Genomic DNA, 21,224 nt, shown 5'->3' on the forward strand with positions numbered 1-21,224 from the left:
CAGGTAAAATCAAAAACTTCCATCAATTTCTCTTTGCTAAACCCCTTCTAGAAAAAGGAAGGCAAATATCAAAGTTGGTGAGGCTCTGCTCTGGAGGGACTGGTAATCATCCATCATATTCTGAACACCAGGACAAAGCCGTCTCAGAAGACATGAACATTCTCTCCTCCCTAAGCTAAAGCTGTTTCCTTTCTGAGAATACTGGTTTTAGTGAAATCTCTTGGCATGACTAGTCTGGCACTTTGGAGCATCTGATATATCTGTGAAATCTGGACAAATTTTTGAGGATAAAACAGGAGATAGTCTCCTCTCCTAAAACAAACTATTTGGCCATTTGATTATCTTTGTGCCATAGACTGCGGTTGACACTTAGGGGCCTAGTACGTACGTGGCACTGCACTCTGGCTCACACAGTTCCTACCCGTGAGACCTTATACATTAAGAAAAAGAATCACTCAAATTAGTCACTTGATGTCACAAAGAAAAAATCAAATTGTCGATTGCCCAAGTTCTCCTTTTTCAGCTGGTTGCTTAGATTGCACTTATCGACAGGCATGGTGTATCACTTTGGTCACCAGTTTGTCTTGATATTGAAGAGTTATGATCAGACAGCAAAATGAGGGAGGTTTATAGGGTATTCATTTGAACCAGTTGAAATCAGTTGAAATTGCTCCTTCCGCCCACAATTTTCATGTTTGGGAAGACAGTTCAGTTGTAATCCATTTCATCCATTAATAATTTATAGACTGCAGAAAGATTGATGTAAAATAAAGTGTTTAAGGACTTAAATTCCCTCACTCGGCTTATCCTTGTGTACAAAGGTGATTTGACTATTTACTCCACGACATGCACCCTAAGTCAGTAATTTGAGGGTCTCCCTTTTGTGGCTGGACCTGACCTGATAATGTCAGCAAGCCTGAAAGCCTCCTCCAGCTTTATGCATGCATCACTATACCTTCTTATTTTCATCTTTTCCCCATTGCTTCTTATTATGTGTATTCTTTATATCATACCCCATGATAACTGGAAGAGGTGCAGGTAGAAGACATTTATTATGTTTGCATTATGAGATGTTTATTACCTAAAGTTCATACTACTAGCATCACGAACATAGGAGAAATTTTCTCATTCATATTTGCCTTCCATTCCAAGTAGTATCAATGCTCGAATATGCTTTCAGTTTGTTTTTTGTTACATCTTTCTTTCCCTCTCTCCCCTTTACCTTATCTGTAGGATCCATGTTTCATCCTGCTATTACCACATGGTCCAAGTGTGGAAGATAACCCTTCTTGGTTCCACTTTAGAATGGTTATGGTAGCCCCATGTTGAATCCTTCTTAGACTTTAGGTCTTTTAGATTATTCAACATGGAGAAACTACAAATTTGGTAGATATTTAAAATGCTCATTTTCCTCTGAAGTGATTTTTTTGTGGAGTTTTTAGAGATCCTTCTTCCTGTTTCCATTGATGGGGATGTTTTCAATGTACTTCCCTTGATGCAGGTAAATGCGTCTCTTCTGCTGATGATTTTTTACTTCTCTTAAGAGTCAAGACATTATTTTAGCTGAGGACACCTTTCCATTTCAGGTAGCCCCCTTGGGCAGAATCAGAAGAATCCTTTACCAGTTCTTTGACTATACCCTGAAAATTCTGGTAATAAAGCCTATACTGAAATCCACAACTTCCTTTTCCACTTCCTTAGATTTCTCAGGTATGTTATACTCTACTGTGACCCCAAGATCCTTCAAAAACAGATAAAGCTCTCTAAGGCATACCAGTAAACCCCCCTTCCCTGGTTTCAAGAAGTTAAAAGTTCTTTGAGGGAGGAGGTGGAGTCATAGCATCCTATAAGCTCTCTCCAAGTTTCATCTCTTGCTCTTTGAGATTCTAAAGGGTGGATGTACATGTTAAGGAAAGGACTAAAAGCTGGCTTTTTACTGTGTCTTTTACTTGATGGTCTTGTGTTTCTGGAATTTTGCAGTGATTAATACCTATGATCTACAATCCCAGTTGAAATTGCTTCTAAATAAGTCCATGTTCCCATCCTATAGAACCTACAAAATAAAGTGAGCTATTCAGATGTGACCACACTATAGCTGGTTCTCTTAGACATTTCTACTCTAAAACCTTCCATCTTTCTTTCTGATAAAACTTTCTAATGCAGGAGTTCCCGTCGTGGCGCAGTGGTTAACCAGTCCGACTAGGAACCATGAGGTTGCGGGTTCGGTCCCTGCCCTTGCTTAGTGGGTTAATGATCCGGCGTTGCCGTGAGCTGTGGTGTAGGTTGCAGACGCGGCTCGGATCCTGCGTTGCTGTGGCTCTGGCGTAGGCCGGTGGCTACAGCTCCGATTCAACCCCTAGCCTGGGAACCTCCATATGCCGCGGGAGCGGCCCAAGAAACAGCAACAACAACAACGACAAAAGACAAAAGACAAAAAAAAAAAAAAAAAAAAAAAAAAAAAAAAACTTTCTAATGCATATAGTAAACCTTTTACACTTGTATTTTTTTTTCCACATGGCAATTCTTAAATTAACAGAATTTAACAGGACTTAACTGTATATTGATCTTGTTCTATTGTATAAGTTCAGCCATTTTCATGTACTCTGTTGTTCGCTTTAGAAAGCCCCAAGTAGGGCATCTGGATTGGATACAATGCAATTGACTTGTATCCAAGCTCCTCAAGGGGAGGGGTTATATCAACCATGTCTTGTATTTTACTCATTTCTTTCTGGCTCATGTTTTCACCACAGTCATTGCTGTGGTGCACAGGTGCATGCAGGTGTAACAGGATAGCACCTTGCCTTAGGGACACTCTAAATCTGCTTTTGTCTCTGGATTTTCTCTGCTACTTCCAAATGATATGCCGATGAGAATCTGCTCAGCCATCTTGACACATGCAGAAGAAAGTTGAGTTTCCAAGAGATAACCCTTAACAGTTGGGGATAAGAGTTTCTCTTCTGTGTTTCAGGTGAACAGTTCTAAGGTGCCCATACATTGCTCCTCACAAGTTCCCTGGTGGAATTGTGTTTCAGTTGTTCACTGAGGCAATCAGTTCAATGATGCAGTTTTAAACTAACTTTCCCTCCTGCTCCGTGTCACTCTTCCAGTTCCCTACTCCAGTTACTTGGGTTCATTTCCAAAATTAAACTTCATGCATTCTAGCCCTTGTCTCAGGACCTTTTGTGGAAGAACATAGGCCACGACCATAATTTTTTTTTTCTCTGTTCAGTAAAAAATTCCACTTACAAAAGTGTAGCTTGGAACACAGCAAGGGTTCCACAAAATGCTATTGTTTGAATGACTGAATGGTGTCCAGAGGGTGGACAAGGGGAGTGCCAATCCTTGCAGAATGCAGGCTTAAGAACATTTATTTCTCTGTGGGTTGGACTGCTTCTTAAGATTGATCATTATTAATAGGTACTGTCAGTGTCTTTCTGATGTATTATCTGAAACATGCTGCATGGCTCTTCTCAAAAAGAGGGAGTTGCCTCTTTACTCTAACGTCAGACTCTCCAGGAAAATGATGTTTTACCAGGTGAAATATAGCAGCCTAACATGGAGGCCAGCATGATGCATTGTCCTTTGCTCATAAATAATGCAAAGAGGATGCACAGGCAAAGATAAAGGCCAGTGATTTATTCCACAAAACCTTTATGTAAACCTCATAAATTGTTCACAGTGATGTTTGGGAATATGACAGTGGCTATGGCACCGGATCATGTTGACAATGGCAAGCGCTTCATGCATTGAGAACAAGAAAACGGAGTGAACACCCCCTTCTCACACCTCTTGCGCTCTCTCATCAGGGAAAAATGGAGAAAACAGTAATATTTTCTGAATAAAGCAGCAGAGTCAAGAACTGACAATAACCCTGATATGGAGAAAAACAGCACTACAAAAATCACATTATATAAGATCCTGCAATGAAAAAATTCATTTGCACAAGGTTTAATTCTTACCTGCCAAACTTACCTGCCACACACACACACACACACACAAACACACACAATTTCCACAATGTCCTGATGAAATGGGAAATGCTTATCCATTTCCAGCAGAATAACTGTCCAAGAGTGGGACTTTAAAAGCTTTAGTATTTATTTTCACTGCCTTTATTGGTAAAGAGAGGCATGCTGGCAAGGAATTTTAAATAAAGGTCTGAGTTGTACTAATTCAGTCTTCATTCTGCTGCATTTACCATGGAAAGTCAGGATATATAGTAAAAACAGGGCTTAGAGAAATCATAATGGCTTGCTGTGTAAGGAGGAGGTAAAACCTTAAAAATAATGAGTTCTTAAATAATTTAATAAGATAAAGCTGAATGAGAACCAGAACATGAATAGCTGATTCATGGAGGTCATAGAGAAAAACAAAAACAAAATTAACCCCACTTGCCCAGCATCAGTCCATTATTATAAAATTGACTGAATTCTTAAAGTACTAAGTATCATAACACATAAATTAATAAGTCACCATGGTATACACAAGACATTCTAATGAAGTTATTCAGTTTTTCACCTTAACTCTGGTATGTAACTTCCTTCCATGAAAAATCCTTTTTTCTTTTTTCTGAAGTTCTAAAATGCTTGAAGGAATCAGAGGAGATCAGAGAGATGCAGAATTAGCTAAATTAACTAAGATAATATTTTTAATTATTTGTCATCATTTAGCAGAGGTTAACTTTTGTACTTAAATAAGAGATATTGTCTTTTGCTTGTAAATAAAAATGCTGACTCCAGTAAGCAAGACAACAACAAAAAAGACTGCAGTTTCATCTGTTGCCTTGACCTTAAAAGAGAGATAGCTCACACAACAAGCATTGAATGTTTTGTCTATCCCTTTGGTACCTGGAATAAGATTTTGCTTTAGGCTTTTCCCAATTATAAATGTTATTCTTCTAATTAAAGAAAACATGACTGCGACATTTAGAATAGGAAGCATCAATTTTAGAAATTCAATTTCTAGCCACGATACTGTGCAGGATCATTATAAAGCAGCCTCACAGTTTAGCTATACTTGATATAAAAATACACATTATAGAAAGAAAGAACAGCTTCCAAGTCCCTAAAACAACAAAGTGCTGCCACACACTTGAAGCTTGACCCTCTTATAAAGAGGCTGACTTTTTAGAGTTATGTGTCAAAACAGTTTAGACATTACTCTTTATAAATATAATGTACCATGCATGTGAAGAAAAATCTCCTAGACGACATAGCATTACAGAGATGATTACTTTCCTTGGGGAAAGACACAAATAATCCAGAAGTATGAGCAAATTCAGATCTTCTTTGCTATGCTTCTGCAGCCAGACATGGAAAGCACTATCCACTTTTTTTTTAGCAACCCCCTGATTCAAATTAAAAAGTCATCGTATCAGCAGGAACATTCATTGTGTGCCTCTGATGCACTCAATTCTGTAAGAGGGTGTGGGAAATAATTAGTTTAATATGTAATATGAATTCTAAAGAGAACAAAAAATCTAATTAGGGAGTTAAGATAAATAAAAATCGTATAACAAATAATGTTTAAATATTACCTCTTACCTGGATGAAATGTCACTTTTTCTCTAGTCTCTTTTTGACTCAATTGTCAAATTTTAGTGATATTATAGATTGTATGTTTGTGTCTCTCTAAAATGTATATGCTGACACCCTAATGCCCGGTGGGATAGTGATAGAAGTAATTAGTTCTTGAGAGTGGTGCCTTTGTGACAGGATCAGTACCTTCCCCTGTAAGAAGACACAAGAGAGAGATTTCTTCCTCCCTCTTGGCTCTCTGCCCTGTGATGATCCAGTAACCCTGTCTGCAGAGCAGGGGAAGTGCCTTTATCAGACAGGGGATCTGCTGGTGTTTTGACTTTGGACTCCTTAGGTGTCCAGAACTATGAAAATAAATGTTTGTTTTCAAGGCACCCAGTCTATAGTATTTTGGTACAGCAGCTCAATCTGATACAAGTGATATGACCCTTTATGTTCCTAAAAATAATTTCTTCTCAGGTACTTTTAATAACTCCCACTTCTGATAAGTAAATTATAACCTTAATCATGTGTGATAAGGTAAATAATTTGAGCAGAGACGGTCACAGTCTTATGCTAGGAGACAATTCTCCTTAGGTCTAATTTTCTGCACATCTTTAAAGCAGACCATCTTTGTTCCAGACTATCTTTCTAATAATGTTTGTCAAGTGAGGGCCTCCCTTCAGAGCCAATGAAAGTTTTTTTAATTGTATATTATAGTAAAAATAATAACCTTCTTTGTGGCAAAAGGTAGGCATGCTTACTGTCCAGTAAAAAATTCTAGTTATGTAAGCTTCAGGTTCCTCCCTGTAATACAATCCATTATGAAAGTAGGGGTCAACCCGGCCCGCTTTGCTTTGCTCTGTTGGAATTTGAACCTGGAAAAGCAATAAAAATGCTGATCCTTCGGCTTCTGCTCTTACTGTTATAAAAGTCCTTGTTCTCTGGCCTGGAATTCTCGTGACTTCTATGTGTACCCAAGAAATCGTGATAGGTAACTTGTGAGCTCACACACTTCACGGCACTTTACACCTTGCTCCTCTCACTTGTCTTTAAAAAAAAATTTTTTTAAGCTTCATTTGACTATTTACCTGATGAGGAAAAGGACAAAAATTTACTTGGTGAATTCTTGGGAGAAAGATAACTCGAGTGGTCGAAAAACGACAGTTTCCAAGAGACAGTATGTGACAGGGAGAGAGGAAAGATGAGGAATCAGTGGTGTGCAGAACAGGGACTTCACTTTAAATGCATAGCATTTGCATTTGGATTTTCCACAACTTGACCCACCTTCCCTGCCTTCATTGTCATTATGTATGTATGTGAATTTTCAATTATTTTCAGACAGATTTGTGTGGCACTAATTTTATTTAGATTGTCCCCAAATAAGACTTCTTCATTGTCTGTAATTCATCTTTCCTTCCTCACGTTTGCCCCACCCTTTTCTTCAGCCCCTAGCCCATCTTTGGGAGCACACAGGCCTGTGATCTCTCATGAAAACCTCTGCCAGTGAAGACCAAGTTTAATTCTGTTGGCATTCCCATTGTGGCTCAGTGGGTTAAGAGCCTGACTTGTCTCCATGAGGATGCAGGTTTGATCCCTGGCCTTGCTCAGGGGGTTAAGGGTCGAGCATTGCAGTGAGCTACAGCATACATCACAGATGTGGCTCAGATCCAGTGTTGCTCTGGCTGTGGTGCAGGCCTACAGCTGCAGGTCCAATTCAACCCCTAGCCTGGGAACTTGATATGCTGCAGGTGTGGCCCTAAAGAGAAAAAAAAACTAATTCTGTCAGGTCTAATAATTCCAACTACTTCTTTTTGATGACTCAGAAGCTTCAGAAAAGTGCTTGTTCTGGAGTTCCCATCGTGGCGCAGTGGTTAACGAATCCGACTAGGAACCATGAGGTTGTGGGTTCGGTCCCTGCCCTTGCTCAGTGGGTTAATGATCCGGCATTGCCGTGAGCTGTGGTGTAGGTTGCAGACATGGCTCGGATCCCGAGTTGTTGTGGCTCTGGCATAGGCCAGTGGCTACAGCTCCGATTGGACCCCTAGCCTGGGAGCCTCCATATGCCCCGGGAGCGGCCCAAAGAAATAGCAAAAAGACAAAGAAAAAATAAGAAAAGTGCTTGTTCTTTTCCCTCCTTTTGGTGGCACCTGGGTTTAAAAAGTGTTTAGTGCATGTCTGTTCTGGTGAGAGAGGTATGCATTCACAAATTTTTGGTATCTACACAGTGTCTCCTGATCTTGCTGTTCTCTGCTGTCCAATGGCTAGTTTGGTCTTCTCCCTAGACTGGTCCCTACTAAGTTAAACTGGTCCTGTCTGACCTTGTGTGTGTGTTATGCTGGCACATGTCTCTTAAGCCTGAGGCCTAGCCATTAGCAATCAGTCTTCAGAACCTTGCACAGTGAAGAACCTTTGTTGAACACGCCATTTCCCAGCCCAGTCTCCAGGATATTCTGGGCTGCATGAGGGCCTGTATGCAGACCATGGGGTAATGACAACTCAGCTTCAGGCTCATCTACTCAGCTTCTTTTGTTCTATTTCTCTTACTGTATTTTCTGAGTGAAAGTTAGGTCCTCAGCCTCTACTATTTTATACTCAGGGAACAACTGCTACCTCTGATCATTTCTGGTTTATCAAAACTTATCTGGATATTTTGTTTATTTTTTCTGCCCCAAAGACACCACTTTCCGCATGACCTGACCTAACAGGATGAAAAGGAATAACCATTCCAATATAAGAGAACATCCCCCCAAGTCTATGATCTAAATATGCCCTTTATATGTTAATACTTGTTAATTGAATGTAAATATTTTGTTTTTACATATACAACACACACACTAAATCTATAATCTAAATGTGCTTTTTTATGTTAATGATTGTTAATAGAATATAAATGTTTTGTTTTTACACACACACACAAAATTTATAATCTAAGTGTGCCTTTTATATGTTAATGTTTGTTAAGAGAAAAATATTAATTTTTCTCCTCAAAGTTTAGCTTTCAAGACTGTTATCTTGTTTCACAAGTAACATTTTGGTATTAAAAACCTGACTCTTTCTTTCTGCTTTTCTGTCTTAAAAGCTTTAATTCTCTACTTCCATGTGCCTCCATCCTTACTCAACCCCTCAAAATAGAGAAATAGCCCTATGACTAAAGGCAGAATCTTGTGCATTTAAATGCAAAGAGGAAGATAATGTATCTCACAGAGTATTCCTCTCCTTATAATTGTTTATTTCCAAATCTCCTTGCAATTGCATCCCTCAGTGCTTTCCTCATGCTCTTTTCATTAACCTGTAAAGCTTCCACGTGGGTTTTTTAATCTACCCAACATCCATGCATGTTTTAAAATCTGGATTCAATATCACTGCTTCTCAGAAGATTTTTCTTACCATCTAGATTGTTTTCCTTTTATTTATAAAAAGTCAAACCCCTGTTGCCCTGTGGTTTTAAAATCGTTTTCTTTAGGATGTTCAATGTATGAGTATGTGCTTTGTAAACCACCTAGAGAGAAGACCTAGGTTTTTAATTCTCATTTTAAACATGGCATCTTTAACTTTATTTAATATGTATTGGTAAGTTATTTGCAAAAATAAAATAGTTCAAGGGTAAATTTTAAAAATTTTCTGCACCATTTATCATTAGTTTTATAGTTAGTGATAGATGACCTTAAAATTTTTCAGTAATTCTTAGGTCTCATATATTCCCTTAAGCCATATGTCTTATGTTAATTATATTACAGATTCTTTGAAAGTAGTGGGTATATTTTACCCTTCTATGTTTCTTCTACACCTTCTAACTTGTACACAAACATACAGGTTGATAAATAGTTGTGGGTTTGATTGACATTGCTGTAATCAAATTCTATAGTGATTCAGGAAATAAAAACTTTGGGCTATTCATGCAGAGCCTTATTGATTACATGGGATCCATCAAGGCCTTCAAGGATGAATAAGGTTTGAAAAGATAACTAGGAAGAGGAGAAAAATTTATGAAGTGTGACAACCTGAAAAAAGTTTTGGAGTTTGAAAAAAAAAAAAAAATCAATGGTCTCAGCTTTTGCATTTTATAGCATATGTCTTCTTAGGCTCCATCCCAGAGTCTTTAGCATGAGTGAAACTTCTCTTGAGTATAAAGGGCAATATCATATGCAGGTTAAAATACAAGCCATGTGTCATTATAAAACCCTCTTAAATATTTGCTGTTTAAGGACAAAGAATGATACTTTGTTCAAAATTGTCAAGCATGGATGAACTAATGTTCCTGTAATTAGCAAAGCCCCCTTTTCATTGTATAAAAAATGATAATGTCTATTTTTCCTAGTGCTGAGCACCCATAGTGATAACTTTTAAAAAGTATAGCACTTTAGAACAGAAAGGATCTTTTAAAATATAATTCAATCCCTTATTTAAATAGACATTGTACTAAGACCTAGAGATGGGAAGTGAATTCTCCAAGATCACATGGCCGGTAAACAGCTGAGCAGGGACTCAAGATGGGTCCTGTACCCTCCAAGCCTCCATTCATGCCCCTCTAAAGGAGATCTGCCTCTCCAATGGAGATGAATTATGGAATAAAATGAGAGGGTTTGGCATTTGGAAACACAATGCTCTCAATGCACTACGACAATACCGCTGTCCTCAGGAAATTAAAAAGCAATTTTGAGACGTGAAATGGGTCAAATAAGCTGTCACTGAAACTAAAGGCTGTGGATCAACCAGTAAATCAGTAACTGCTTCCTGTACTTGAGATTTTCAACCCCTCAGGGTGGGAGGTAAATCACCAAATAAATTTAAAAGGATTTCCACTGAGTGTTTCTTATGAAACTCTGAAGACATTTATATTACATGCTCTACACCCTTAATTTCCGGTGCAAAAACAGTAAGGCGTTCAGAAGTCTCATTTTTTTTTTTTTGAAGAGGGTTATTTTCTATGATATTTTTAAAAATATCATAAAGAGCTTTAGTAGGAGGAGTCTCATTCTCTCAGCCAAATTGAGAGGCTCAGATATTTTTATAACAGACATTAAAATTTCCCTGTTCTTTCTCTTCTTATTGATGATCAACTGCCATTGCTTTCTTTCCTCTCAGGATTCCAGGGAAGAAAATCAGCCAACAAGCTATAGTAAGTTCATTTTAACTTGAATTCATATGCAATTTTAATGACAGTTTTACATACATTACTCAACCAACCATCAGAACACTCAGAGGTCAAATTCGTATTTAAACAGACATTCTAAATGGAAATGAGTGTCCAGTCATTTATTTATGAGTGGTTTGATAGAACAGCAACTCTCCAAATCATCTCAGAGTATTAGGAGCCTAGAAAATCAACAGCAAGCATTGATTTCTTCGCCTACTTGATTTTAGCAATTGGACTTCAATTGTATGAAAACTCAGGAAAGAAAGGTGTTTCGTGCTATTTTAGTCAGTCTCATTTGCACCGATCAATGCAAATTGCTCACATCCTTGGATATTATTTTGGCTTTCGTTGACGACATCTCCAATTCAGTTGCAGGTCCCCGAAAAGGTTATGTTTGGTCTTCACTGAGCCTAGTTAAGCGCTCTGAACCTTGGATTTGAAAACAGTAAACCTTGAATTTCAAGTAGGTAACAGATAGTGTTGCTGAGATTGCTGTTGAGTCTGTGCTCTCTGATTTCCAGTGTTACTTTGTGTAATATATAAACAAATGAGCATTTCACAATACCTACCGTTATGCCAAGCAGATCTTATTTCATTATGAATCATAGTGCAGTAACGTATCAGTTATCAGAGGTATAAAGTAGGTACGAATATGGCCTCCCAAAGATGTCCACATCCTATTTCTAAGAAGCTGTGAATATGTTATGGAAAGTGGAAATCAAGACTGCAGTTGGAATTAAGGTTACTAATTAGAGAAGATAGGGAGAGTATCCTGGATCATGTCTGTAGTCACATGGATCTTTAAGAGATAAGAGGGGGAGGCAGAAGAGTCAGTGTCAGAGTGATGCAATGTGAGAAAGACTTGAACAGCCAGTGCTGGCTTCGAGAAAACAAAAAGGGATCACAAGCCAAGGAGCATGGACAGCCTAGAACTGGAAAAGTTAAAACAAACAAACAAAACAGAAAAGAAACCAAAACAGATTCTACCCTGGTGCCCACAGAAGGAAAATAGTCCTACCTGCACTTTGATTTTAGCACATGGACACACTTTTTAGTCTTTTGACCTCCACAACCATAAAACAATAAATTGTTGTTGTTTTGAGCCAATAAGTTTGTGATAATTATTACAGCAACAATAGGAATGTATTTACTTTGATTGACTTATAGCGTGTGTGTATATGTGTGCTATAAGGTAACTTTTCATTTATTCATTTTGACTGTGAATAACATTTTGTGAATATACCACAGTGCATTTTGTGATAATGTATTTATCTATTTTATTTACGGAGACAGATGCTTTCCATGGTTTGCTATTACAAGCATCCTACAATAAGCTCCTGTATTGCTTCCCTGGATTTTTACGGGAGTGTTTTCCTTGGGTATAAACTTAGAGAATTATTGAGATGTATGAAACACCCATTTTCAACTCAAGTAGATATTGATAAATTGCTACTCAAAGTGGCTGGACCAATTGACACAACTACTGGCAGTATAAAAGTTTGAATTTATCCACATTCTTGCCACAACTAATCACAGACTTTTTACTGAATTGATCTTATGGGTATTATAAGTTATAACAGCTTGGTATTAATTATAGGAAAATGCAGCTAACTTCTGATAGGTAGTGATATTTTTAAAGGCTTTACTTAGAACTCTGCAGTGGCTTCTTATAGCTTCCAGAACAAGATGTAAGATTGCTAGCATGATGTGATTACTCGGCCTGACCTGTTTCTCCAGGCTCACTTCTCCCCACACTGTTTTGCTCTCTATGGTTCATTATGCTAAGTGACTTGTACCTCTCTGAACAAGAAATGATGATTTTTGACTTTAAATTGTCTTCATTTCTATCTTCCACCTGGCGATCTGTCACTTCCGTTCCTCCTGACTAATCTCTTTTTCTAGTCTAAAACTCATGTAAGAACACCTATTTGTAAAAAAACCTTTAACAGACCTTCTTTGGGTTCTGTGACCTTCTTTTGGTTCTCATCATGATGCATCATCATGTTAAAATATTTGTCTACAAAATAGATAATATAGGCACATGGGTCGAGTCTCCAAGGTATGAAATGATGTAAATTCAAGAAATTCTCCCCTCCCCCACACAAAATAAATGCCTGTCAACTGCTCAATTTCCTTTCCACTTGAAGATAACAATTATTGACTTATTTAAGGGTTTTTTGTATATATTCAAGCCAATACAGTGCACGTGCAAACACACACACACACACACACACACACACACACACACACATTAACTGTTTATACAGTTGAATTTTAAAAATCTAAATGTTTATTTGATTTTTTTCTTTCCAGATTTATCTTTTGACTATAGCCTGCTAACACTTGACCTCATCAATTTAACTTTATCCTCCTAATCAATAGGCATTATCTTCTATATTTAGGATATTTATACATATAATATCTAGAATAAAACTAAAGGTGGAGTCCTGTGACAATTCACTAGATCCCTCTGTTAGGCTGACATTTGTCCAAAACTCCATGTCCATTAAAGTTTAATTGTTCCACATGCTCTTGAGCTCTTTAATTTTACCCACCCCAGTCTCCTCAACTCCAAAGGTACTTCAGTCTTTATCCTGCCAGTAGTACAGTTAGCTCTTTCAATAGAAAAGCCTTTCATTAGATTATAGTTGGCAACAGTTAAATCTGACTCTGAGATTCCTGGTGACTTTTAGAGGCACAAATATCAATCTTTGAGCTAATTCTTATCTCGTCACATAAAATGATGAGGTTGTTATCACCATCATGATAATATTATTATTGTGAATAATTAGCATTTATTGGTTACCACCTGTCTTGAAACTCTACAAACCATTTTACATAAAATACTTTAATCTTCATAGTAATCTCAATATAGTGGAAACCATGACTCCCATTTATATATAGGAAATCTGACATGCAGAAAATTTGAGTAACACACTCAAATTATGCAGCCAGCAATTAGTGGATCCAGCATTTCCACCAAGGCAGTCTGATGCCAGAACACACTTTTTATATCACTACTTTCTACTACCCTTTTCTATTAGCTCTGTAATCTTGGTCTCACCTCTAATTTCCCTAGAACTTTGCTCCTCCTTTCTTGAATAAAGAAGATTAAAATAGATAATCTCAATGATTTTTTTCTACTTCTAATATTTTGTGATGCTGGGAGAGATTTTTGTTTTTTTCTGTATTTGATATAAAACATATATTTTTGTCATGAAGAGTAGATAGAAATCTATTTCCAGCCTTCTTCCTGGAAGGATGCTGACTTTCCCATTTCTCAAGGGAATAGACCTGAGTTGCTATTGAGAAGATGCCAAGCCAGTATTCAGTATGTGACAAATAGACACACTCTAAAAATGGAAACTTTCATCCTAAGAGAATTAATAAATATTGCAAGAATATTCCTAGGAACACATGCCCTTGGGACCGCCTTATATAAGAAGGAATTGACCTCAATAGAGAATTCACTCACCTTCTATTAGTTTTTATTCAATTCTTCATCCTCCTACGTTTTAAACTTAGGAGGCAAGTTCATACAGCTCATAGTTACAAGTAAAAACAAGTTCAAGGCTGTTTTGCAATCCTAGCCAGTCCTCATTTTACAACTGGCCCAAGAGTCACAAGTGACAGGCAGTGCTAAATAAATCCTATTTGAGCTGATTCTCTGTCGTTATAGGGTTCTATGCCTCTAGCTTGCTGCTTGGCAGCACCATCTCTGGCTTCCAATGCCGATGCCTCATTGGTGTGTCATTGTCAGATCCACTTCAAATCAAACATGCAGAGTGTTTGGTCTCATTTAACCTATCCCTTTTCCCCAAAGAGTAACTCAGAAAGTGGTTTCTGTGGAGGAAAAGACCTCGACTCATCTTCCTGTCTGAGTTCTATACTTCATGTAAACTTACAAGTGGGTGGGATGATGTTTCAAATCAAATTCAAACTTGAAAATGTTTAATATTTCAAATTCCTGGATGGTCTTCTCCTTGTTATGGTTTTATACCTCTTGTCTTTCTGCCTTCAGATCAGACAGTCTCTCTAGAAAAACAGTACATAAAAGTCCCTCTTTATCCACCAGGGATACAACCCAAGATCCTCAGTGGATGCCTGAAACAATAGTACTGAATCCTATGAATACCATATTTTCTCCCATACATACATATCTATGGTAAAGTTACTTTATAAATTAGGCATAGTAAGAGAATATCTGAGTGACTAGCATCACTATTCTTGCACTTTGGGGCCATTATTAAGTAAAATAAGTTTTCTTTGAACACAAGCACTGCAATATTGTGACAGTCAACCAGGAGGATGTTATATTATGTATTTATTTATTTATTTTGTCTTTTTTGCCATTTCTTGGGCCGCTCCCGCGGCTTATAGAGGTTTCCAGGCTAGGGGTGAATCGGAGATGTAGCCGCCAGCCTGCACCAGAGCCTACACCACCGCTCACGGCAATGCTGGATCCTTAACCCACTGAGCAAGGCCAGGGATTGAACCCTCAACCTCATGGTTCCTAGTTGGATTCGTTAACCACTGAGCCACGATGGGAACTCCCACCAGGATGCTATCTAAGTGACTAATAGGCAGGATGTACCAGACAAAGCTGTGATCCATGTCCCCAGCAGGACAAAGCAGGATGGCCAGAGATTTCATCATTGCTATTCAAAGTGGCACATGATTTTAAACTTCTAAATTGTTTATTTCTGTGGAATTTTCCATTTAATATTTTTCACCCAGGGTTGACCCCAGGTAACTGAATCCACAGGTACATGGAGACTATTGTACTAATGGTTTCAGGTGAAGCATTGGGTTCTGGAAGAGGTAGCAGCCTCCCTTTATGCATATGGCCCAGGTGAGTCTCCTCTCTAGAAACCTATGTGGAGGTTCCTATTCATTTACTTTTCCTCCTTTCATTACCACAGTGTCTTGCCTTCTTAAATCTTCCAAGAAAATCCACTTTATATTCACAGCTCTATAATCAATACCTCATTACAGAGGAAAGCCACCATTATAAGCATTATGTATCCTTCCCAAATTCACATGTTGAAACCCTAATTCCCCAATGTGATGGCAGTAGGATGTGTGGCTTTTGGGAGGTGATTGGGTCATAAGAGTAGAGCCCTCATAAATGGGAATGATGTTCCCCTAAGAAGAGATATGAAAGAGTCGATCTCTCTCTCTAGTACTTGAAAATGCAGCAAGAACGCAGCCATCTGCAAAACAGATACAGGGCCTCATCAGCACAGGACCTGCGGAACATTGATCTTGGGCTTCCCAGCCTTCAAGTCTGTGAGAAATAAATGTTTGTTGTTTAAGGCATCTCTTCCATGGTAATTTGTTTTAGCAGCCCAAACTAAGACATCCAACTTAGCTATAAATGACATTGGGTTCCAGTCCAACCTGTACTCTTATGAGCTTAAACAACTTACTAAATCACTTTAATTTTTATCTTTTTCAATTATATTTCCCACCACAGTGATTTTGATGATTTTTAAAGTCCCTATCAGCTTTAAATTACTGTGATTATACTCATTATAAAGAGCTATCATCTTAATCTTAGTGACATAATAATCTGAATAATGAAAACCCTAGTTTCTAAGAAAAGTCCTCTCATTCAGAATTCTTTCCTATATGTAGTAATTCTGGATAGATACCTAATTTTCCCTCTTTTCTTTGTAAATCTCCCCTAGGTAGAAAATAGGAAGAATAGAATATGGTTTTAGAAATTTTAAATCTTTATTTTTTAATTATTTATTTATTTTTTTAGGGCCGCACCCACAGCATGTGGAGGTTCCGTTCCCGGGCTAGGGGTCTAATCAGAGCTGAAGCTGCTGGCCTATGCCATAGACACAGCAATGTGGGATCTGAGCCGCATCTGTGACCTACACCACAGCTCACAACAATGCTGGGTCCTGAACCCACTGAGCTGGCCAGGGATTGAACCCTCATCCTCATGGATGCTAGCTGGGCTCACTAACCACTTAGCCATGATGGGAACCCCTTAAATCTTTATTTTAAAGCTATATGCCTTTTTAATATTCTATATGCTTTGATCAGAAGGTCATAAATGGATTATATAATTTTCAAGAACATTTCAAGCCTTTTTCACATAAAGACGTTTATCGATCACCCCAAAAAAAATTGTGTGTAAATTTTTTTATGAGAAAGACTTGAGGATGACATACTTGCCCTGCTAATTGACAAAAAACCAGCTACTTCCATACAATAAAACAAGAGTGCATACACATAGAAGCCAGAAAGGGAGGAAAATAAAAGAAAAATGAGATTCAAAAAATCCCCAAATGCAAAATTTCCTTGAGCTACTGTCATGGCATGTCAACAATGGATTGTCAGACTTTATATCCTTTGGTGTAACTCATGATGCTTTGTAACCCAGGGCTGCTGCTTCTATACTTAGGGTATAATATGCCCTTTTGTTTCCAAACCCATCACTTAAGCATCTTGCCCTTAGACTTCAGGCAAGATGGACTCCCTTCCCAGGGCCCTGTTCTAGCTTCCCTGTGGCTGAATCCAGAAGAGCATATAAGACCCAGGGGATGTCTTTACTAGTGATAGTACTTCTCCTTTCTAGAGCATGCTCTGAATATATGGTATTCCATCCACATCGCAAGGTCCTAAGTCAAAGTTTCCAGAGCCTGTGCAAGCCTACACCTTGGGTCCTTCTACTTGAAAGTAGACCAAGCCACCAATTCACTTACCATCATACCCAAGGGATTTTTAAGGGGCTTCTTTTGAAGCTGGAAGTATGCAGCAATGAAGACCTGAGCTGGAAAAGACAAAGATCTGGAAACAGCTCTCCTTGTACCATTACATTTTAACAGGAAATTCTAAAGTGTCCAAATATAGTAAATTCAAACCTTACTTTCCTGGCTAAATATGAAGGTATATTTATAAGGCTAGATGATAGAACATATGTTATTTAATAGCCTGATAGCTTTATTTATAACTTTTAAATTTTTATATATAAGATGCATGCACCTTTATTTATACTCTTGTCAGGTATCCCACAAATATTATGGTCAGCCCTGTCTTTAAGTGCTGTTGTCACCACGTACCTAGGTTTTGCCCTAGAGTACCAGTGTTGCCGAAAACACAAGTCTAGGTTTATCATTATAAGGCTCAAACTGTGTCAGGGTTAAGTTCCCCTGGGAGGAGGGCCTGCATGTCTCCTTTCTTTTCATGATCTGAATCAGGACCATTTAGGGATGAATTAATTCAAGACTTCTGGTAACCTCCAAGGTCAGTGGTCACTTCCAGTGCTATGTCCACTTCTCTGACCTATTTTTGTCTAGTTAACTGCTATTTGCTCTTCTTATATGAAAAGACAAAATTATATGTAGTTAAGGTTTTTTCAATACCAACAAATCAGATCTTGCACTAGGCTCTTCATGTACATTCTCCCTGCACCACTTATGCTTTATAATAAGCTATATTTATCTCTATTAGTCAGAGGAAGAAGCTGAGTCTTAGCAAAGTTAAAAAGAAACTGGCTCAGGAATCCAAGGTTCTTTGATTCCCAACATTATTCGTGATTCCACTAACCTTGTAATTTGCACCAAACGGCCTTTCAACCTGAAACTCTGCCACTGTTGTACTTTTCAGAGACAGCCCCAGAAACCTTGCTCACACCTGTTGAAATCTCAAACCTGCCATGCATTGGCTCCGATCCTGATACTTTGGTGGAAACTCCGCCATGGCTGCTTTAGACTCAGAATAAATGGTGGAAAGAATTTAATTTTGGTACAAAGAGCTGGCGTCAGCAACTAAAGTTTACAGACGGTGAAATTATTTAAGTATATGACTAGGTGTGGATTTTAGCAGAGATCACTGGCAGGAAGCTGAATCCCATAGCATGCCCCTCAATTTACCTAGTTAGGGTAACCAGGCCAGTTGAATGTCATGTAGGGAGACTGGAATACCCAGGAGGGAACAGGGGACGGAGAACACACCAATGGCCTGTACCAAATAACAGAAGGCAAGAGGGTTACATCTGGGAGGATACATGGGAACTCACTCTGCCCATTCATTAGTGAGCAGTCCTTTATGGGTATGGATTCAGTCAGGGTCTGAATAGGGTGGAGGTTTAAGGAAATTTACCTACAGCTGAAAGGAGTTTTGTCTGTGTAATTTATACATTTATTCAATTTGATTCAATCAGATTTTATTGAGCACCTACAGTCTGCAAGAAACTTTGTAAGCCTTGTGAAGGACAGTGTTAAAGAAGGTATGGCACCACTACCTCTAATGAAGGGGAGAGCAATGCACACGATGCACATAGATAGTTCTAATACATTCTCATAGTGTGAAAATCCATGCTAATAATAAGCTATGATAGAAATACAAATTGCAATGAAATGAAAAGGGAGAGAATGATTAACTTTAGTGCCAATGGGAGGGGTTTCTATCAATTTGATAAATCTCATTGGTCCAGATAGTATTTATTTTCTCTTAGGAGCTGTCTACTAAATTGCTTAGGAGGAAAATATTAATCATATGATACGTTCTGTTGTTTTTCAATTGGAGCAATGATCAATAAACTCCTCCATTTTTCTTACATGAACCAATTTAGCATTTCCCTCTTAAAAGCAGAAGAGCCAATTAGTAGATATGTTTCTTCCTCTTCATTTTTAGACAGATAATTTGAACCATGAGTTGATGGTTTTCTAGCTTATGGAAATTTATAAACCCAATTATGAATCCTATTAGCCTTTTAAATTATGTCTTCTAGTTGATACTACAGACAGATTTCTCTGTAGTGGAATTCCTGGATAATTACTGTATTTACATTAGTATGACTATTTTTGGTCAGAGAACAAACTAAGATAAATTAGTAGACATGTAAAGGGATGCATGCAGAATCCTGTGCTTTTTCTCCCCCCCTGGAACATAAACTCAACCTGAAGTTTCTGCAGTAAGCTGGTTAAAAAGCAGTTTATTGAGAAATGATACGGTGACTACTGTTTGTAAGTGCCTAACATCTATCAGGTAAAGTGATTAAACCTGCATCCATCATTCAGCATAATTAATCAGTAAGCCAAACAGCCCATGTTTGTGTGCTGATTAATCTTTAGTTCAGGTGCATACATCTCAGGCTTCAAGTTCATACAAGAAATACATCCATCAGTGCTGCCATGTGAACAGATGTGAACTGATGTGCGATTACAAAATGGGTAGATATTCTTTAAGAAAGAATGAAAAGAGTAAAGAGGTATTCCCCTCCCCCCCAACTGGAGGCAAGAAAATACAAAGATCTTCAAACTCTGCTAAATAAAAAACAAAAATCCAGAAAAATAGGTTTCTTTTTTATTTTAGTTTTTTTCCCCAAATGAAAACAAGTAATTCTCCACTTCATCAAATAGATCTGAGTTTAAAAAGATTTAAATTTAAGAGTTTATTTAGTCATGCAACAAATATTTACTGAGCACTTAACATGCCCTTGAGACATAGCAATGATCTGACAAACTCCTTTCTCCCAAGAAGTGCACATTATGGCCAATAGTATTCAAAAGGAGATTGCTATCATCTTGGACTTCATCAGTATCAATCTGAGGTTTACTGCTTTACAAGAAGGCAGATCTTTTTTATAGAGGTAGTTAATACAGTGTCTTAAAAATGCTTTAGCTCTCTGAAATAACTTTAAGTGTTTTTATAAAATGTTGCATCTTGCTTATGTAAAACCAAGATGTGTTTTGACAGCAGAAGAGAACATAGTGGTTACCTGGTTCAATTCAATCTTTTCATAAATGAGCAAAGTTCAGACGGGAGGTATTCAAGTTCACTCAGCTGGTAATTTTCAACATCCAAATGCAAATGTATAATACACTCACATAGTTTTATACTCCCACTCTACCACGCCACCTTTAGAAAAAACAGTTTTTAAAGTAAATACTGGAATGATTTGATATAGCTTTTTTGTTATTTTTGGTACTTAATTATTTTCTTTTATATGAAGGTTGTTTTAGTAATTCAAATGGTACGGAAATATGATTCTTCCATAATTTTTACGCATGCATAGAAACATACACAAATACACAGATACACAAGAGTATAGTTTTCAAAAGAAGTTATACAATGTGTATTATTTAGCTTGTAAAAGTTTTCTTACAGATTCCATTTCTGATTTTTTTTCTTATGTCTCATTTTAATCATATTTATCTACAAGATGGTTGTTAGTTCCTCCTGTAGACATCAGGGTCCAACTAAATGGTCATTTTTAGGTTAAGCAAAAAGAACCTTCGTTCTCTTGGCTACTGTTATAACAGCCCTCTAATGATTCTGAGTTTTTTTCAGTCTCATCCTTAAAAGCCGCAGAAAATGGGCTGGTAGAGGAAAGAGGAGAATAGTGGAAGAAAGAAGGTACCTCAGTGGTCATGTGTATTTCTGACAAACTCACAATGGAGTTTTTCTTAGCAACCTGCTATATGTGCATATTCATATTCACCATTTTGAGTATACTTTAGGCAGTGGATATTGGTGGTGGGAAACCCTCAGAAATGTCTTCCATTGGCCCCATCCAGAAATCTGCAAGCGCCTTCTTCTGAGCTCAG

The 21,224-nt window shown here is 37.8% G+C and overlaps 1 protein-coding gene across 1 annotated transcript in view; it reads left to right on the forward strand.

Annotated features, from left to right (window-relative positions):
* LOC146401871 (uncharacterized) overlaps nucleotides 1–21,224 on the forward strand; it is a 422,297-nt gene that overhangs the window by 293,621 nt on the left and 107,452 nt on the right. Inside the window, exon 3 of the mRNA XM_084970573.1 lies at nucleotides 10,605–10,638. Coding sequence (XP_084826699.1) covers nucleotides 10,605–10,638 — 34 coding nt within the window. The remainder of the gene's footprint in view (nucleotides 1–10,604; nucleotides 10,639–21,224) is intronic.

The sequence above is a fragment of the Sus scrofa genome, chromosome 7, assembly GCF_054392235.1.
Source record: "Sus scrofa isolate SSC_HxYL_T2T_F1_AM1 chromosome 7, Sscrofa_HxYL_maternal_Yorkshire_Landrace_v2.0, whole genome shotgun sequence".
Lineage (NCBI taxonomy): Eukaryota > Metazoa > Chordata > Mammalia > Artiodactyla > Suidae > Sus > Sus scrofa.